Here is a 17,097-nt window from a genome sequence, read left to right as displayed (position 1 = left end):
CAGCAGCCACGCCCATCCTGCACAATGGGCGGGGCCTGGCAATAATGCAGATTTGCAATCTGGCAGCGAGGGAGCCGGCAGGAGCTGGAGGGACAGGAGAGGGAGGGATAGGGGATAGGAGAGGATAGGAGATAGGAGGGATAGGGGATAGGAGGGAGGGAGGGATAGGGGATTGGAGAGGGAGGGATAGGAGAGGGAGGGATAGGAGAGGGAGGGTAGGAGAGGGAGGGATAGGAGAGGGAGGGATAGGAGAGGGAGGGGAGGAGAGGGAGGGATAGGAGAGGGAGGGATAGGAGAGGGAGGGGAGGAGAGGGAGGGTAGGAGAGGGAGGGGAGGAGAGGTGGAGCCCCGGAGGCAGCTGCCAGTGTGTCTGAGTGAGTGAGCACCGCTTCCAGCCTCCTGCCTCCTCCCTCCAGCCTCCTCTCTGCAGCCTTCCGACCCCCTGCAAGCCCCCAGCCCCCTGCCCCCCTGCCAGCCCCCTGCCCCCCGCCTGCCCCCAGCCCCCTGCCCCCCTGCCAGCCCCCTGCCTCCTCCCTCCAGTCTCCTCCCTGCAGCCTTCTGTCCCCCCGCCTGCCCCCTGCCCCCCGCAAGCCCCCAGCCCCCTGCCTCTGCAGCCCCAGCCCCCTGCCAGCCCACAGCCCCCTGCCTGCTCCCTGCCCCCCGCAGCCCCCAGCCCCCTGCCAGCCCCCTACCAGCCCCCTGCCTGCTCCCTGCCCCCTGCCAGCCCCCAGCCCCCTGCCAGCCCCCTGCCCCCCTGCAGCCCCCTGCCCCCTGCAAGCCCCCAGCCCCCTGCCCCCCGCAGCCTCCTGCCCCCTGCCTGCTCCCTGCCCCCTGCAGCCCCCTGTCCCCCTGCAAGCCCCCAGCCCCCTGCCCCCCGCAGCCTCCTGCCCCCTGCAGCCCCAGCCCCCTGCTAGCCCCCTGCCTGCTCCCTGCCCCCTGCCAGCCCCCTGCCCCCTGCCAGCCCCCTGCCTCCCTGCAGCCCCCCGCAGCCCCCAGCTAGCCCCCTGCCCCCTGCCAGCCCACAGCCCCCTGCTAGCCCCCTGCCAGCCCCCTGCCCCCTGCTAGCCCACTGCCAGCCCCCTGCCAGCCCCTCTGCCCCCTGCTAGCCCACTGCCAGCCCCCTGCCAGCCCCTCTGCCCCCTGCTAGCCCCCTGCCAGCCCCCTGCCCCCTGCCAGCCCCCTGCAGCCCCAGCCCCTTGCCAGCCCCCTGCCAGCCCCCTGCCCCCTGCCCCCTGCTAGCCCCTGCCAGCCCCCTGCCCCCTGCCAGCCCCCTGCCCCCCTGCCAGCCCCCTGCCAGCCCCCTACCCCCCTGCAGCCCCCTGCCCCCCTGCCCATGGATTTCCTGCTGGCAGGCCTGGCTGCCTGCGGTGCCTGTCTCTTCACCAACCCGCTGGAGGTGGTGAAGACTCGGATGCAGCTGCAGGGGGAGCTGAGGGGCCGGGGCTCGTACCGGCTGCATTACCGCAACGCCTTCCACGCCACCTACACCATCTGGAAGGTGGACGGCCTGGCTGCGCTGCAGAAGGGGCTGCTGCCGGCCCTCCTCTACCAATTCGGCATGAACGGCATCCGCCTGGGCTCCTACTCGCTGCTGGAGAGGTCGGGCTACACCAGCACACAGGGCAGGAACAGTGGGGTGAAGAGTATAGTGTCAGGGGCACTGGCTGGGGTGGCAGGAGCATTCCTCGCCAGTCCTATCTACCTGGTGAGTGGGTCCATCACCCTAGCTCTCTGAGGGTGCTGGGGGAGGAGGGAGGGAAGGGAGGGAAGGGGTGAAACCCTTGTCCCAGTCCCAGACCCTTTACAGCTCCAGAAACCCCCCCCCCTTCAGCCCATCGGGTCGGTGCTAGCCCTCAAGCCCGCGTCAATTCCCGTGCCGTTTCCCACCGCGATCTCAACGCCACGCTGCGCCCCACTCCAACGCGGGCACCCACCTGTGCCTGAGGTGGTTCCCTCCCCACATCTCCGCGTGGCAACACTGGGACGTTCGAACGCCCCACTCCAGCCACACGCAGGCTGTGGGCCGAAGCTGCCAGGGCGGGTACCAAATGAGAAATGAAATGAAAACGGCCGATCGTCACGAGTAGGCTTCAAATGAAGTTACCGTGAAAAGCCCCTAGTCGCCACATTCCGGCGCCTGTCCGGGGAGGCTGGTACGGGAATCGAACCGTGCTGCTGGCCTGCCTGGGTCTTGCTTTCAAAGCCAGCGATTTGGCCCAGTGAGCCTCGAGGGAGTGCCGCAGTGTCGCGCGTTGCAAATCCAGACAGCCCCCCCCCCCCTCCAGCACGGCGACTGCAACTTCTGCGACACGTGGACGCCGCAGGCGATGCACGTCACAGCCGATTAGCTTGCGCCGGGTCCCCCCTTCACCCCCTCTAATTGCAGCACGGTTTCCTGGCAAGCAATGGTCACTCGTCCTGTTCTGCATCAGAGTTGGCATCTTCGGAGGGAGGGGATGGTTCGGGGGTGGGGGGTGGAGGCGGGATGGTAGAGTAAGGGAGGGGACGGGGAGGGAGAGGTGCTGGGGGGGGGGGGAAGGGTGGGGGGAAGGGTGGGGGGGGAGGGAGGGAGGGGATGGGTGGGTGGGGGGGGGTTGGGAGGGAGGGAATGGGGGGGAGGGGACAGGGGTAGGGAGGAGGGAGGGGTGATGGGTGTGGGATGTTGTGGAGGGAGGGAGAGAGAGGAGGGGAGGAGGGAGGGACGGTTGGGGAGAGGCGGGGTGGTGGGGGGAGGGAGGGGTGGTGGTGGGGGAGGTAGGGTGTGGGGGGCGGTGAGGCGGACAGGAGTGCAGGGGGTGCGGGGGAGGGCGGGGGTTGGTGGGGGAGGGAAGGGGTGGTGGGGAGGGGACAGGGGGAGGGAGGGGAGTGGGCAGGGAGGGAGGGAGGGAGGGGTGGTGGGTTTGGGGGAGGGAGGGGTTGTGGGGAGGGAGGGGTGGTGGGGGAGGGAGGGGTGTGGGGAGGGAGGGGTGGTGGGGGGAGGGCGGGGACGGGGAGGGAGGGATAGGGGGAGGGAGGGGGTGGGGGGGGGAGGGGGTGGTGGGGAGGGAGGGATGGGGAGGGAGGGAGGGGTGTGGGGAGGAGGGGGGCGGTGGGTGTGGGGGGGGGAACGGTGGGGGGGAGGAGGTAACGGTGGGGGGGAGGAGGTAACGGTGGGGGGGAGGAGGGAACAGTGGGGGGAGGGAGGGGATGGTGGGTGTGGGTGGGGTGGGGGATTTAATGAATTGTCCTCCACTTGCCTCAAACCTTTTCTATCCCTTTTTCCAAAGGTTAAAACCCACCTTCAGGCGCAGTCTACCATAGCTGTCGGTCACCAATACCAGCACCAGGTAAGTGGAGCTCCAGCATGTTGTGTGGCTTCCTTCCTGTTTATACCTTCCTTTTATATTTTTGCCGATACGTTCTTGATCCACGGATGTTTAATTGACCTGTGACTTTAAGGCCAAGCTGCTCATGAGTGGCCTGCGCCTTTAATCCCAGCAGCAGGCTGCAAGGTTTCAGCCTGGCCATTACAGAAGCAGCCAACCCGGTTTGAATGAATTGGCGCCAAAGGCTGTGCTGTGACCCGGTAACAGGCGGCGTTTGGGTCCGATCCCCACCGGGGTATTGCGGGGCTTCAAGGGTTGAGTTTCTGGTTTTGCTTCGACTGCTGGCTGCTCGGAGGAAGGGCTGCTGTCCTCGACCCTGTCCGTCTTGTTTGTCCGTCTCCGGGGAAGGTGGTGTTTCTGAACTTGGCGAGGGGGGGGGGGGGGCGGTTGGGGCTGATGAATCGTGCGTGTACAGGGAGCCCTTCCCGCCTGTGCCAGACGAGGGAGAACCAGCCAACTCACCAGAGAAGGCGGAGGTCAGGGACAGACTGAGAGGAGCGGAGTTTGATAGGAAGCCAGGGGGCCCTCTCAGGAAGAGTTGTGAGTGGTGTGTCTACTGTGTGTGTGGGTAGTGTCATGTGAGTGTACCTTTAAGAAATGGGTGTTTATCAGTGATGTCAGAGTGTGGGTGGAGCTGGGCTGTCTGTCCGCTTTTTACTTTCGTTTCAGGCTGTTTGCTGCAGGGTGTGTTTTAGTTTAATTTTCAGTGTTGGAGCTGAAGCCAGCCAGAGCAGGTGTACTGTTGATCTCTGCCATGAAAAGACTATCTCTTGATCATTTGGTGAATTCAGAATTATAAATGTTCTCAGTAGCGAATGTAAACCTGATGTGCTTCTGTTAAAATGTGTTTCTTCTAGATGTTGTTTGGGAAGTTATTAAGGATTACTTAGTGTTGTAGTCTTTGGGGGTTGTATTTGAATGAATGGTTGCTAAGATGTTCACTGTATGTTTTAAAAAGGTTAACTTGAGTTCATAGAATAAACGTTGTTTTGCTTTAAAAAATCCTTTTCCATTTCTGCTGTACCACGCCTGTAGAGTGGGCCGTGTGCTCCCCATACCACAACCTAGTAAAAGTTGTGGGTCAGGTGAACTCCATGATACACTTTGGGGTTCTCTAAAGTAGAGGGTGGGACAGTAAAGGGGGAAGCGGGGGCGGGGGGGGAGGGGAGTAGTTTAGCTTGCTTATTATCCAGTTGTACATACTGCAGATTTACATAAGAGAACATAAGAACTAGGAGCAGGAGTCGGCCATCTGGCCCCTCGAGCCTGCTCCGCCATTCAATTAGATCATGGCTGATCTTTTGTGGACTCAGCTCCACCTTCCGGCCCGAACACCATAGCCCTTAATCCCTTTATTCTTCAAAAAACTATCTATCTTTACCTTAAAAACATGTAATGAATGAGCCTCAACTGCTTCACTGGGCAAGGAATTCCATAGATTCACAACCCTTTGGGTGAAGAAGTTCCTCCTAAACTCAGTCCTAAATCTACTTCCCCTTATTTTGAGGCTATGCCCCCTAGTTCTGCTTTCAACTGCCAGTGGAAACAACCTGCCCGCATCTATCCTATCTATTCCCTTCCTAATTTTATCTGTTTCTATAAGATCCCCCCTCATCCTTCTAAATTCCAACGAGTACAGTCCCAGTCTACTCAACCTCTCCTCGTAATCCAACCCCTTCAGCTCTGGGATTAACCTAGTGAATCTCCTCTGCACACCCTCCAGCGCCAGTACGTCCTTTCTCAGGTAAGGAGACCAAACTGAACACAATACTCCAGGTGTGGCCGCACCAACACCTTATACAATTGCAACATAACCTCCCTAGTCTTAAACTCCATCCCTCTAGCAATGAAGGACAAAATTCCATTTGCCTTCTTAATCACCTGTTGCATCTGTAAACCAACTTTTTGCGACTCGTGCATTAGCACACCCAGGTATCTCTGCACAGCAGCATGCTTTAATATTTTATCATTTAAATAATAATCCTGTTTGCTGTTATTCCTACCAAAATGGATAACCTCACATTTATCAACATTGTATTCCAGCTGCCAAACCCTAGCCCATTCACTTAACCTATCCAAATCCCTCTGCAGACTTTCAGTATCCTCTGCACTTTTCGCTTTACCATCTCACCTTAGTGTCATCTGCAAACTTGGACACATTGCCCTTGGTCCCCAACTCCAAATCATCTATGTAAATTGTGAACAATTGTGGGCCCAACACAGATCCCTGAGGGACACCACTAGCTACTGATTGCCAACCAGAGAAACACCCATTTATCCCAACTCTTTGCTTTCTATTAATTAACCAATCCTCTATCCATGCTACTACTTTACCCTTAATGCCATGCATCTTTATCTTATGCAGCAACCTTTTGTGTGGCACCTTGTCAAAGGCTTTCTGGAAATCCAGATATACCACATCCATCAGCTCCCCGTTATCTACTGCACTGGTAATGTCCTCAAAAAATTCCACTAAATTAGTTAGGCACGACCTGCCCTTTATGAACCCATGCTGCGTCTGCCCAATGGGACAGTTTCTATCCAGATGCCTCGCTATTTCTTCCTTGATGGTAGATTCCAGCATCTTCCCTACTACCGAAGTTAAGCTCACTGGCCTATAATTTCCTGCTTTCTGCCTACCTCCTTTTTTAAACAGTGGTGTCACGTTTGCTAATTTCCAATCCACCGGGACCACCCCAGAGATTAGTGAATTTTGGTAAATTATCACTAGTGCATCTGCAATTTCCCTAGCCATCTCTTTTAGCACTCTGGGGTGCATTCCATCAGGGCCAGGAGACTTGTCTACCTTTAGCCCCATTAGTTTGCCCATCACTACCTCCTTAGTGATAACAATCCTCTCAAGGTCCTCACCTATCATAGCCTCATTTCTATCAGTCGCTGGCATGTTATTTGTGTCTTCCACTGTGAAGACCGACCCAAAAAACCTGTTCAGTTCCTCAGCCATTTCCTCATCTCCCATTATTAAAACTCCCTTCTCATCCTCTAAAGGACCAATATTTATTATTCTTGATGTGAGTTAACAATAATCGTGTCTCTACGCCCAACACCGGTGACTGTAATTATTGGGCAGTTGGGAACTTTTCCAAGAATTATTGGTGAATTCTCTCGTGTTGTGACTCCATGTGGGAGGGGCAGTTATTGCTCAGGCCCCTGCCCAGGGCGTCAAAACAATGTGTAAATTGGGATGGTGAGTTCTGGAGGAAAGTTAAAGATGTTCAGGAACCCGTTCAAACCTGTTCCTTCGATTACTTTGGGTGTGAGGGTCACGCCCCCCAAAACACAGCCTGGCGGCACAGTGGTTAGCACCTTTGCTTCACAGCGCCAGGGTCCCAGGTTCGATTCCCAGCTTGGGTCACTGTCTGTGCGGAGTCTGCACATCCTCCCCCTGTGTGCGTGGGTTTCCTCCGGGTGCTCCGGTTTCCTCCCACAGTCCAAAGATGTGCAGGTTAGGGTGGATCGGCCGTGATAAATTGCCCTTAGTGTCCAAAATTGCCCTTAGTGTCCAAAAAGGGGGGGTTACTGGGTTACAGGGACAACGGGGAGGGGTGGGCTCAAGTGGGTTGCTCTTTCCAGGGGCTGGTGCCGACTCGATGGGCCGAATGGCCTCCTCCTGCACCGTAAATTCTACGATTCTACGACAGTGACCCAACCTCAATCATCTTTTCCCTCGATTCGAAGAAGCGGGCAAACCCTAACTTCTGACCAATGATCATCGTTTCACACTCGACAGCACTAATTTTACAGACTGTATTTCTGCTCCAAATAGACGGAAGAACAACATTGATAAACCTTCTGGGCCCGAAAGGCTGGTCCATATTCTTAAATAATTTGGCTTTGCATGACCGAAGTAGCCGAGGAGCGTGACAGCGTCAAAATGCCCCATCTTGTCCATTCTGACCCAAAGACACCCATCTAATCCCACCTTCCTGTGCCCGGGCCACAGCCCTGCATCTTACAGCACTTAAGGTGCAGATTCAGGTACTTTTTAAAAGAATTTAGAGTCTCTGACACCATGGGGCGGGATTCTCCCCTACCCGGCGTGACGGAGGGTCCCGGCGTAGGGGAGTGGAGCCAACCACTCAGGGGTCGGGCCTCCCCAAAGGTGGGGAATTCTCCCCCCCCTTTGGGGGCCAGCCCCGCGCCGGAGCGGTTTGCACCAGCAGACCGGCGCAAAAAACCGGCGCCCCGGCAGCGGGGCTGGCCGAAGGGCTTTCGCCGGTCTGCGCATGCGCCGGCAGTGACGTCGGCCGCTGATGTCACTGCCGGCGCATGCGCGATGTGGGGTTCTCTTCCTCTTCCGCCGTGGCGGCCCCGGTGGAAAATAGTGCAGCCAGGGCACTGGCCCGGAGTCTGAGCCGGGGGGGCCCCGATCGCGGGCCAGGCCACCGTGGGGGCACCCCCCGGGGTTCGGTCGCCCCCCACCCCCCCCACAGGACCCCGGGGCCCGCTCGCGCCGCTGATCCCGCCGTTCCAGAGGTGCTTCAAACCTCGGCGGCGGGAGAGGCCTCCCAGCGGCGGGACTTCGGCCCATCCGGGCCGGAGAATCTCTGCCACGGCGGGGGCGGGATTTTCGGCGGCCCCAGGCGATTCTCCGACCCTGCTGGGGGGTCGGGGAATTTCGCCCCACATTACAGCTTTACTCTGTATCTAACCCCGTGCTCTACCTGTCCTGGGAGTGTTTGATGGGGGCAGTGTAGAGGGAGCTTTACTCTGTATCTAACCCCGTGCTCTACCTGTCCTGGGAGTGTTTGATGGGGACAGTGTAGAGGCAGCTTTGCTCTGTATCTAACCCCGTGCTGTACCTGTCCTGGGAGTGTTTGATGGGGACAGTGTAGAGGGAGCTTTACTCTGTATCTAACCCCGTGCTGTACCTGTCCTGGGAGAGTTTGATGGGGACAGTGTAGAGGGAGCTTTACTCTGTATCTAACCCCGTGCTGTACCTGTCCTGGGAGAGTTTGATGGGGACAGTGTAGAGGGAGCTTTACTCTGTATCTAACCCGTGCTGTACCTGTCCTGGGAGTGTTTGATGGGGACAGTGTAGAGGGAGCTTTACTCTGTATCTAACCCCGTGCTGTACCTGTCCTGGGAGTGTTTGATGGGGACAGTATAGAGGGAGCTTTACTCTGTATCTAACCCCGTGCTGTACCTGTCCTGGGAGTGTTTGATGGGGACAGTGTAGAGGGAGCTTTACTCTGTATCTAACCCCGTGCTGTACCTGTCCTGGGAGTGTTTGATGGGGACAGTGTAGAGGGAGCTTTACTCTGTATCTAACCCCGTGCTGTACCTGTCCTGGGAGTGTTTGATGGGGGCAGTGTAGAGGGAGCTTTACTCTGTATCTAACCCCGTGCTCTACCTGTCCTGGGAGTGTTTGATGGGGACAGTGTAGAGGGAGCTTTACTCTGTATCTAACCCCGTGCTCTACCTGTCCTGGGAGTGTTTGATGGGGACTGTGTAGAGGGAGCTTTACTCTGTATCTAACCCCGTGCTGTACCTGTCCTGGGAGTGTTTGATGGGGGCAGTGTAGAGGGAGCTTTACTCTGTATCTAACCCCGTGCTCTACCTGTCCTGGGAGTGTTTGATGGGGACAGTGTAGAGGGAGCTTTACTCTGTATCTAACCCCGTGCTGTACCTGTCCTGGGAGTGTTTGATGGGGACAGTGTAGAGGGAGCTTTACTCTGTATCTAACCCCGTGCTGTACCTGTCCTGGGAGAGTTTGATGGGGACAGTGTAGAGGGAGCTTTACTCTGTATCTAACCCCGTGCTGTACCTGTCCTGGGAGTGTTTGATGGGGACAGTGTAGAGGGAGCTTTACTCTGTATCTAACCCCGTGCTGTACCTGTCCTGGGAGTGTTTGATGGGGACAGTGTAGAGGGAGCTTTACTCTGTATCTAACCCCGTGCTGTACCTGTCCTGGGAGTGTTTGATGGGGACAGTGTAGAGGGAGCTTTACTCTGTATCTAACCCCGTGCTGTACCTGTCCTGGGAGTGTTTGATGGGGACAGTGTAGAGGGAGCTTTACTCTGTATCTAACCCCGTGCTGTACCTGTCCTGGGAGTGTTTGATGGGGACAGTGTAGAGGGAGCTTTACTCTGTATCTAACCCCGTGCTGTACCTGTCCTGGGAGTGTTTGATGGGGACAGTGTAGCGGGAGCTTTACTCTGTATCTAACCCCGTGCTGTACCTGTCCTGGGAGTGTTTGATGGGGACAGTGTAGAGGGAGCTTTACTCTGTATCTAACCCCGTGCTGTACCTGTCCTGGGAGTGTTTGATGGGGACAGTGTCGAGGGAGCTTTACTCTGTATCTAACCCCGTGCTGTACCTGTCCTGGGAGTGTTTGATGGGGACAGTGTAGAGGGAGCTTTACTCTGTATCTAACCCCGTGCTGTACCTGTCCTGGGAGTGTTTGATGGGGACAGTGTAGAGGGAGCTTTACTCTGTATCTAACCCCGTGCTGTACCTGTCCTGGGAGTGTTTGATGGGGACAGTGGAGAGGGAGCTTTACTCTGTATCTAACCCCGTGCTGTATCTGTCCTGGGAGTGTTTGATGGGGACAGTGTAGAGGGAGCTTTACTCTGTATCTAACCCCGTGCTGTACCTGTCCTGGGAGTGTTTGATGGGGACAGTGGAGAGGGAGCTTTACTCTGTATCTAACCCCGTGCCGTACCTGTCCTGGGAGTGTTTGATGGGGACAGTGTAGAGGGAGCTTTACTCTCTATCTAACCCCGTGCTGTACCTGTCCTGGGAGTGTTTGATGGGGACAGTGTAGAGGGAGCTTTACTCTGTATCTAACCCCGTGCTGTACCTGTCCTGGGAGTGTTTGATGGGGACAGTGCAGAGAGAGCTTTACTCTGCATCTAACCCCGTGCTGTACCTGCCCTGGGAGTGTTTGATGGGGACAGTGTAGAGGGAGCTTTACTCTGTATCTAACCCCGTGCTGTGCCTGTCCTGGGAGTGTTTGATGGGGACAGTGTAGAGGGAGCTTTACTCTGTATCTCACCCCGTGCTGTACCTGTCCTGGGAGTGTTTGATGGGGACAGTGTAGAGGGAGCTTTACTCTGTATCTAACCCCGTGCTTTACCTGTCCTGGGGCTGTTTGATGGGGACAGTGTAGAGGGAGCTTTACTCTGTATCTAACCCCGTGCTGTACCTGTCCTGGGCGTGTTTGATGGGAACAGTGCAGAGGGAGCATTACTCTGTATCTAACCCCGTGCTGTACCTGCCCTGGGAGTGTTTGATGGGGACAGTGTAGAGGGAGCTTTAATATGTATCTAACCCCGTGCTGTACCTGTCCTGGGAGTGTTTGATGGGGACAGTGTAGAGGGAGCTTTACTCTGTATCTAACCCCGTGCTGTACCTGTCCTGGGAGCGTTTGATGGGGACAGTGTAGAGGGAGCTTTACTCTGTATCTAACCCTGTGCTGTACCTGTCCTGGGAGTGTTTGATGGGGACAGTGTAGAGGGAGCTTTACTCTGTATCTAACCCCGTGCTGTACATGTCCTGGGAGTGTTTGATGGGGACAGTGTAGAGGGAGCTTTACTCTGTATCTAACCCCGTGCTGTACCTGTCCTGGGAGTGTTTGATGGGGACAGTGTAGAGGGAGCTTTACTCTGTATCTAACCCCGTGCTGTACCTGTCCTGGGAGTGTTTGATGGGGACAGTATAGAGGGAGCTTTACTCTGTATCTAACCCCGTGCTGTACCTGTCCTGGGAGTGTTTGATGGGGACAGTGTAGAGGGAGCTTTACTCTGTATCTAACCCCGTGCTGTACCTGTCCTGGGAGTGTTTGATGGGGACAGTGTAGAGGGAGCTTTACTCTGTATCTAACCCCGTGCTGTACCTGTCCTGGGAGTGTTTGATGGGGGCAGTGTAGAGGGAGCTTTACTCTGTATCTAACCCCGTGCTCTACCTGTCCTGGGAGTGTTTGATGGGGACAGTGTAGAGGGAGCTTTACTCTGTATCTAACCCCGTGCTCTACCTGTCCTGGGAGTGTTTGATGGGGACTGTGTAGAGGGAGCTTTACTCTGTATCTAACCCCGTGCTGTACCTGTCCTGGGAGTGTTTGATGGGGGCAGTGTAGAGGGAGCTTTACTCTGTATCTAACCCCGTGCTCTACCTGTCCTGGGAGTGTTTGATGGGGACAGTGTAGAGGGAGCTTTACTCTGTATCTAACCCCGTGCTGTACCTGTCCTGGGAGTGTTTGATGGGGACAGTGTAGAGGGAGCTTTACTCTGTATCTAACCCCGTGCTGTACCTGTCCTGGGAGAGTTTGATGGGGACAGTGTAGAGGGAGCTTTACTCTGTATCTAACCCCGTGCTGTACCTGTCCTGGGAGTGTTTGATGGGGACAGTGTAGAGGGAGCTTTACTCTGTATCTAACCCCGTGCTGTACCTGTCCTGGGAGTGTTTGATGGGGACAGTGTAGAGGGAGCTTTACTCTGTATCTAACCCCGTGCTGTACCTGTCCTGGGAGTGTTTGATGGGGACAGTGTAGAGGGAGCTTTACTCTGTATCTAACCCCGTGCTGTACCTGTCCTGGGAGTGTTTGATGGGGACAGTGTAGAGGGAGCTTTACTCTGTATCTAACCCCGTGCTGTACCTGTCCTGGGAGTGTTTGATGGGGACAGTGTAGAGGGAGCTTTACTCTGTATCTAACCCCGTGCTGTACCTGTCCTGGGAGTGTTTGATGGGGACAGTGTAGCGGGAGCTTTACTCTGTATCTAACCCCGTGCTGTACCTGTCCTGGGAGTGTTTGATGGGGACAGTGTAGAGGGAGCTTTACTCTGTATCTAACCCCGTGCTGTACCTGTCCTGGGAGTGTTTGATGGGGACAGTGTAGAGGGAGCTTTACTCTGTATCTAACCCCGTGCTGTAGCTGTCCTGGGAGTGTTTGATGGGGACAGTGTAGAGGGAGCTTTACTCTGTATCTAACCCCGTGCTGTACCTGTCCTGGGAGTGTTTGATGGGGACAGTGGAGAGGGAGCTTTACTCTGTATCTAACCCCGTGCTGTATCTGTCCTGGGAGTGTTTGATGGGGACAGTGTAGAGGGAGCTTTACTCTGTATCTAACCCCGTGCTGTACCTGTCCTGGGAGTGTTTGATGGGGACAGTGGAGAGGGAGCTTTACTCTGTATCTAACCCCGTGCCGTACCTGTCCTGGGAGTGTTTGATGGGGACAGTGTAGAGGGAGCTTTACTCTCTATCTAACCCCGTGCTGTACCTGTCCTGGGAGTGTTTGATGGGGACAGTGTAGAGGGAGCTTTACTCTGTATCTAACCCCGTGCTGTACCTGTCCTGGGAGTGTTTGATGGGGACAGTGCAGAGAGAGCTTTACTCTGCATCTAACCCCGTGCTGTACCTGCCCTGGGAGTGTTTGATGGGGACAGTGTAGAGGGAGCTTTACTCTGTATCTAACCCCGTGCTGTGCCTGTCCTGGGAGTGTTTGATGGGGACAGTGTAGAGGGAGCTTTACTCTGTATCTCACCCCGTGCTGTACCTGTCCTGGGAGTGTTTGATGGGGACAGTGTAGAGGGAGCTTTACTCTGTATCTAACCCCGTGCTTTACCTGTCCTGGGAGTGTTTGATGGGGACAGTGTAGAGGGAGCTTTACTCTGTATCTAACCCCGTGCTGTACCTGTCCTGGGAGTGTTTGATGGGGACAGTGTAGAGGGAGCTTTACTCTGTATCTAACCCCGTGCTGTACCTGTCCTGGGAGTGTTTGATGGGGGACAGTGTAGAGGGAGCTTTACTCTGTATCTAACCTTGTGATAGGGAACTCCCTCCCTAACAGCACAGTGGGTGTACCTACGCTGCACAGACTACAGCGCCTCCTGAAGGTGTAATTAGGAATGGACATGAAAGGCTGGCCAAGCCAGCGATGCTCACATCCCATGTAAGAATAAGTAAGAAATCCAGACTAATTTTCCCACATTGCCGGGTAGATGTCAGTGTTGTAGCTGTGCTGGAACAGCTTGGCTAGGGGGGCGGCAAGTTCTGGAGCACAGGTCTTCAGTCCTAATGCCGGGATATTGTCAGGGCCCAGAGCCTTTGCCGTATCCAGTACCTTCAGCCGTTTATTGATATGAAGTGGGGTGAATCGTATCGGCTGAAGACTGGCATCTGTGACGCTGGGGAGCTCCGGAGGAGACCGAGGTATTTATGCGTCGGCCGAAATCTCCGGATTATCCGGTCGCTGTCGTTTGCGAGACTTTTAAGGGGAACTCCCAAATGCAACAAAGCTGCGGAAAGTGCCCCGTGATCGCATGGGGGCCGCCCAGGAGGTGCTGAAAGGGGCGATTTACACGCTCCCCAGGTTCCCCTTTTTTTTTCCGGTTTTGCTCTGATGGGCAGGATGTGTCACAATCGATTCCGGGAATTGAGCACGAGGTCTCGTGGGAAAGAGTCAGCGGGGGGGGGGGGGTGGGAGAGGCACCGAGTTCAACAGGAGGGAAGTGGCACTGACGCTTAGTAAAGTTCACATTCAAGTTAAACCTCCCCCCACGCTTCAGGGGTTGGAGGTGAGGGTCCTCGAGAGGGTTGTGGGGGGGGGGGGGGGGGGGGGGGGGGTTGATTATCTAGAACGGTTCCAGGATTTGGGGGGAGGGGGGGGTGGATTTTAGCCCCGAGGTTGGGGCTGGAAAAACTGGGACAGGTACAGGAGAGACTAGAGCCGGAGGAGACACTGAGGCAGGGCCTTTTGTTTTGAGGGGGGGAGGTTTAAGCAGGGCTCCCGCTGTTGGTACTCAGAATGTCTGTACTCGTTGCAGTTTAGAAGGATGAGGGGGGGATCTTATTGAAACTTACAGGATTTTAATGGAGTTTAATGTGGAGAAGTGTGAGGTGATTCACTTTGGAAAGAATAACAGGAATGCAGAATATTTGGCTAATGGTAAAATTCTTGGTAGTGTGGATGAGCAGAGGGATCTCGGTGTCCATGTACCTAGATCCCTGAAAGTTGCCACCCAGGTTGATAGGGTTGTGAAGAAGGCCTATGGTGTGTTGGCCTTTATTGGTAGAGGGATTGAGTTCCGGAGCCATGAGGTCATGTTGCAGTTGTACAAAACTCTAGTACGGCCGCATTTGCGTACAGTTCTGGTCGCCTCATTATAGGAAGGACGTGGAAGCTTTGGAACGGGTGCAGAGATTTACCAGGATGTTGCCTGGTATGGAGGGAAAATCTTATGAGGAAAGGCTGATGGACTTGAGGTTGTTTTCGTTAGAGAGAAGAAGGTTAAGAGGTGACTTAATAGAGGCATACAAAATGATCAGAGGGTTAGATAGGGTGGACAGCGAGAGCCTTCTCCGCGGATGGAGGTGGCTAGCACGAGGGGGACATAGCCTTAAATTGAGGGGTAATAGATATAGGACAGAGGTCAGAGGTGGGTTTTTTACGCAAAGAGTGGTGAGGCCGTGGAATGCCCTACCTGCAACAGTAGTGAACTCGCCAACATTGAGGGCATTTAAAAGTTTATTGGATAAGCATATGGATGATAAGGGCATAGTGTAGGTTAGATGGCCTTTAGTTTTTGACTTCCCATGTCGGTGCAACATCGAGGGCCGAAGGGCCTGTACTGCGCTGTATCGTTCTATGTTCTATGATTCTGCGAGGCCTGGATAGAGTGGACGGGGAGAGGATGTTTCCACTTGTAGGATGAAATGAAATGAAAATGGCTTTATTGTCACGAGTCGGCTTCAATGAAGTTACTGTGAAAAGCCCCTAGTCGCCACATTCCGGCGCCTGTCCGGGGAGGCTGGTACGGGAATCGAACCGTGCTGCTGGCCTGCTTGAAAAGCCAGCGATTTAGCCCAGTGAGCTAAACCAGCCCCTGAGCTAATGATGCACTATCAATTACGCAAAGACGAGAGTAGGATGTAATCGAGGCTTTATTACACAGAGATGTGTGGCCTCCTACAGCAGCTGGCGAAATGGCTGCTGTACGGGGAGCACACATATTTATACTCTGCCTACTGGGCGGAGCCAGCAGGCAGGGATCTACCCCCGTACCTGTAGTACAGGGGCCTTACCGTATTACCCATATATACACTATAATACAACAGTGTTGACTACCACATAGGAAAAAGTAGAAGCAGAGGACACCATCTCAGACTGAAGGGGCGATCCTTTAAAACAGAGATGAGGAGGAATTTCTTCAGCCAGAGGGTGGGTGAATCTGTGGAACTCTTTGCCGCAGAAGGCTGTGGGGGCCAAATCGCTGAGTGTCTTTAAGACAGAGATAGATAGGCTCTTGATTAATAAGGGGATCAGGGGTTATGGGGAGAAGGCAGGAGAATGGGGATGAGATTGAATGGCGGAGCAGACTCGATGGGCCGAGTGGCCCAATTCTGCTCCTACGTCTTGTGGTCTAGCCGCACGATGAACGATTTAATGAGAAAACTGTTCAGATTGTGGATGGAAATTAATGCTCAAAGAGACGGTGACAGGGCGGGAGGGGGGGGGGGGGGGGGGAATGGGAGTGCCTGGACTGCTCTGCATGGATCCAATGGGCTGAACGGCCTCACTCTGTGACCTATCGGTCCCGACTCTAAGACATAAAATGTTCTAAATCCACGCTGGGGAAGTCAAGCGCCCCGGGAATAGCCGGCAGTCTGAGAAACCACAGGGCCGTTGAGGGAAGAGGATCTTTGAACTGACGGGAACCAAGATTGTTCAGAAATAGACCAGACTAGCCCGAGGCCGGACGGGATCCAGCCGCACCCACACCACCCAGTTCCACACTGTCCGTGTTCGTGACCCCTGATCGACCGTGTATCTGGTTAACTCAGTCACAGGACTCAGTACACCCACCGTGCTGGTAGGGAGGGAGTTCCCGCTCTCTGACCCAGTGATAGCCGATTTCTCCTGAATTCAAGGTTGTCCGTCAGGGCAAGAGAGGATTTCACAATGGCTGCCGGCGATGGGGGACCCAGACACACAGCAAACTCAACACAGACCCCCTGTAAATACTGACACACTCCCCGGGGACCCCCTGTAAATACCGACACACTCCCCGGGGACCCCCTGTAAATACTGACACACTCCCCGGGGACCCCCTGTAAATACTGACACACTCCCCGGGGACCCCCTGTAAATACTGACCCACTCCCGGGGACCCCCTGTAAATACTGACACACTCCCCGGGACTCCCTGTAAATACTGACACACTCCCCGGGGATCCCCTGTAAATACTGACACACTCCCCGGGTGCTCCCTGTAAATACTGACACACTCCCCGGGGACCCCCCTGTAAATACTGACACACTCCCCGGGGACCCCCTGTAAATACTGACACACTCCCCGGGGACCCCCCTGTAAATACTGACACACTCCCCGGGGACCCCCCTGTAAATACTGACACACTCCCAGGGACCCCCCTGTAAATACTGACACACTCCCCGGGGACCCCCCTGTAAATACTGACACACTCTCCCAGGGACCCCCTGTAAATACTGACACACTCCCCCAGGGACCCCCTGTAAATACTGACACACTCCCCGGGGACCCCCCCTGTAAATACTGACACACTCTCCCAGGGACCCCCTGTAAATACTGACACACTCCCCCAGGGACCCCCTGTAAATACTGACACACTCCCCGGGGACCCCCTGTAAATACTGACACACTCCCCCCGGGGACCCCCTGTAAATACTGACACACTCCCCGGGGACTCCCTGTAAATACTGACACACTCCCCGGGGACCCGCCTGTAAATACTGA

General features: G+C 55.4%; 1 protein-coding gene across 2 annotated transcripts in view; it reads left to right on the top strand.

Moving 5' to 3' along the window:
- The first annotated feature begins 1,313 nt into the window (after positions 1 to 1,313).
- slc25a35 (solute carrier family 25 member 35) overlaps positions 1,314 to 17,097 on the top strand; it is a 32,370-nt gene continuing 16,586 nt past the window's right edge. For both annotated transcript variants that reach the window (XM_038787047.1, XM_038787046.1), the window contains exons 1-2: positions 1,314 to 1,705; positions 3,267 to 3,326. In XM_038787047.1, the coding sequence (XP_038642975.1) occupies positions 1,334 to 1,705; positions 3,267 to 3,326 (432 nt within the window). In that variant the 5' untranslated portion in view covers positions 1,314 to 1,333. The remainder of the gene's footprint in view (positions 1,706 to 3,266; positions 3,327 to 17,097) is intronic.

The sequence above is a fragment of the Scyliorhinus canicula genome, chromosome 29, assembly GCF_902713615.1.
Source record: "Scyliorhinus canicula chromosome 29, sScyCan1.1, whole genome shotgun sequence".
Taxonomy (NCBI): domain Eukaryota; kingdom Metazoa; phylum Chordata; class Chondrichthyes; order Carcharhiniformes; family Scyliorhinidae; genus Scyliorhinus; species Scyliorhinus canicula.
Note: the sequence above shows the minus strand (reverse complement) of the source record. Positions and strands in the feature narration are given on the sequence as shown.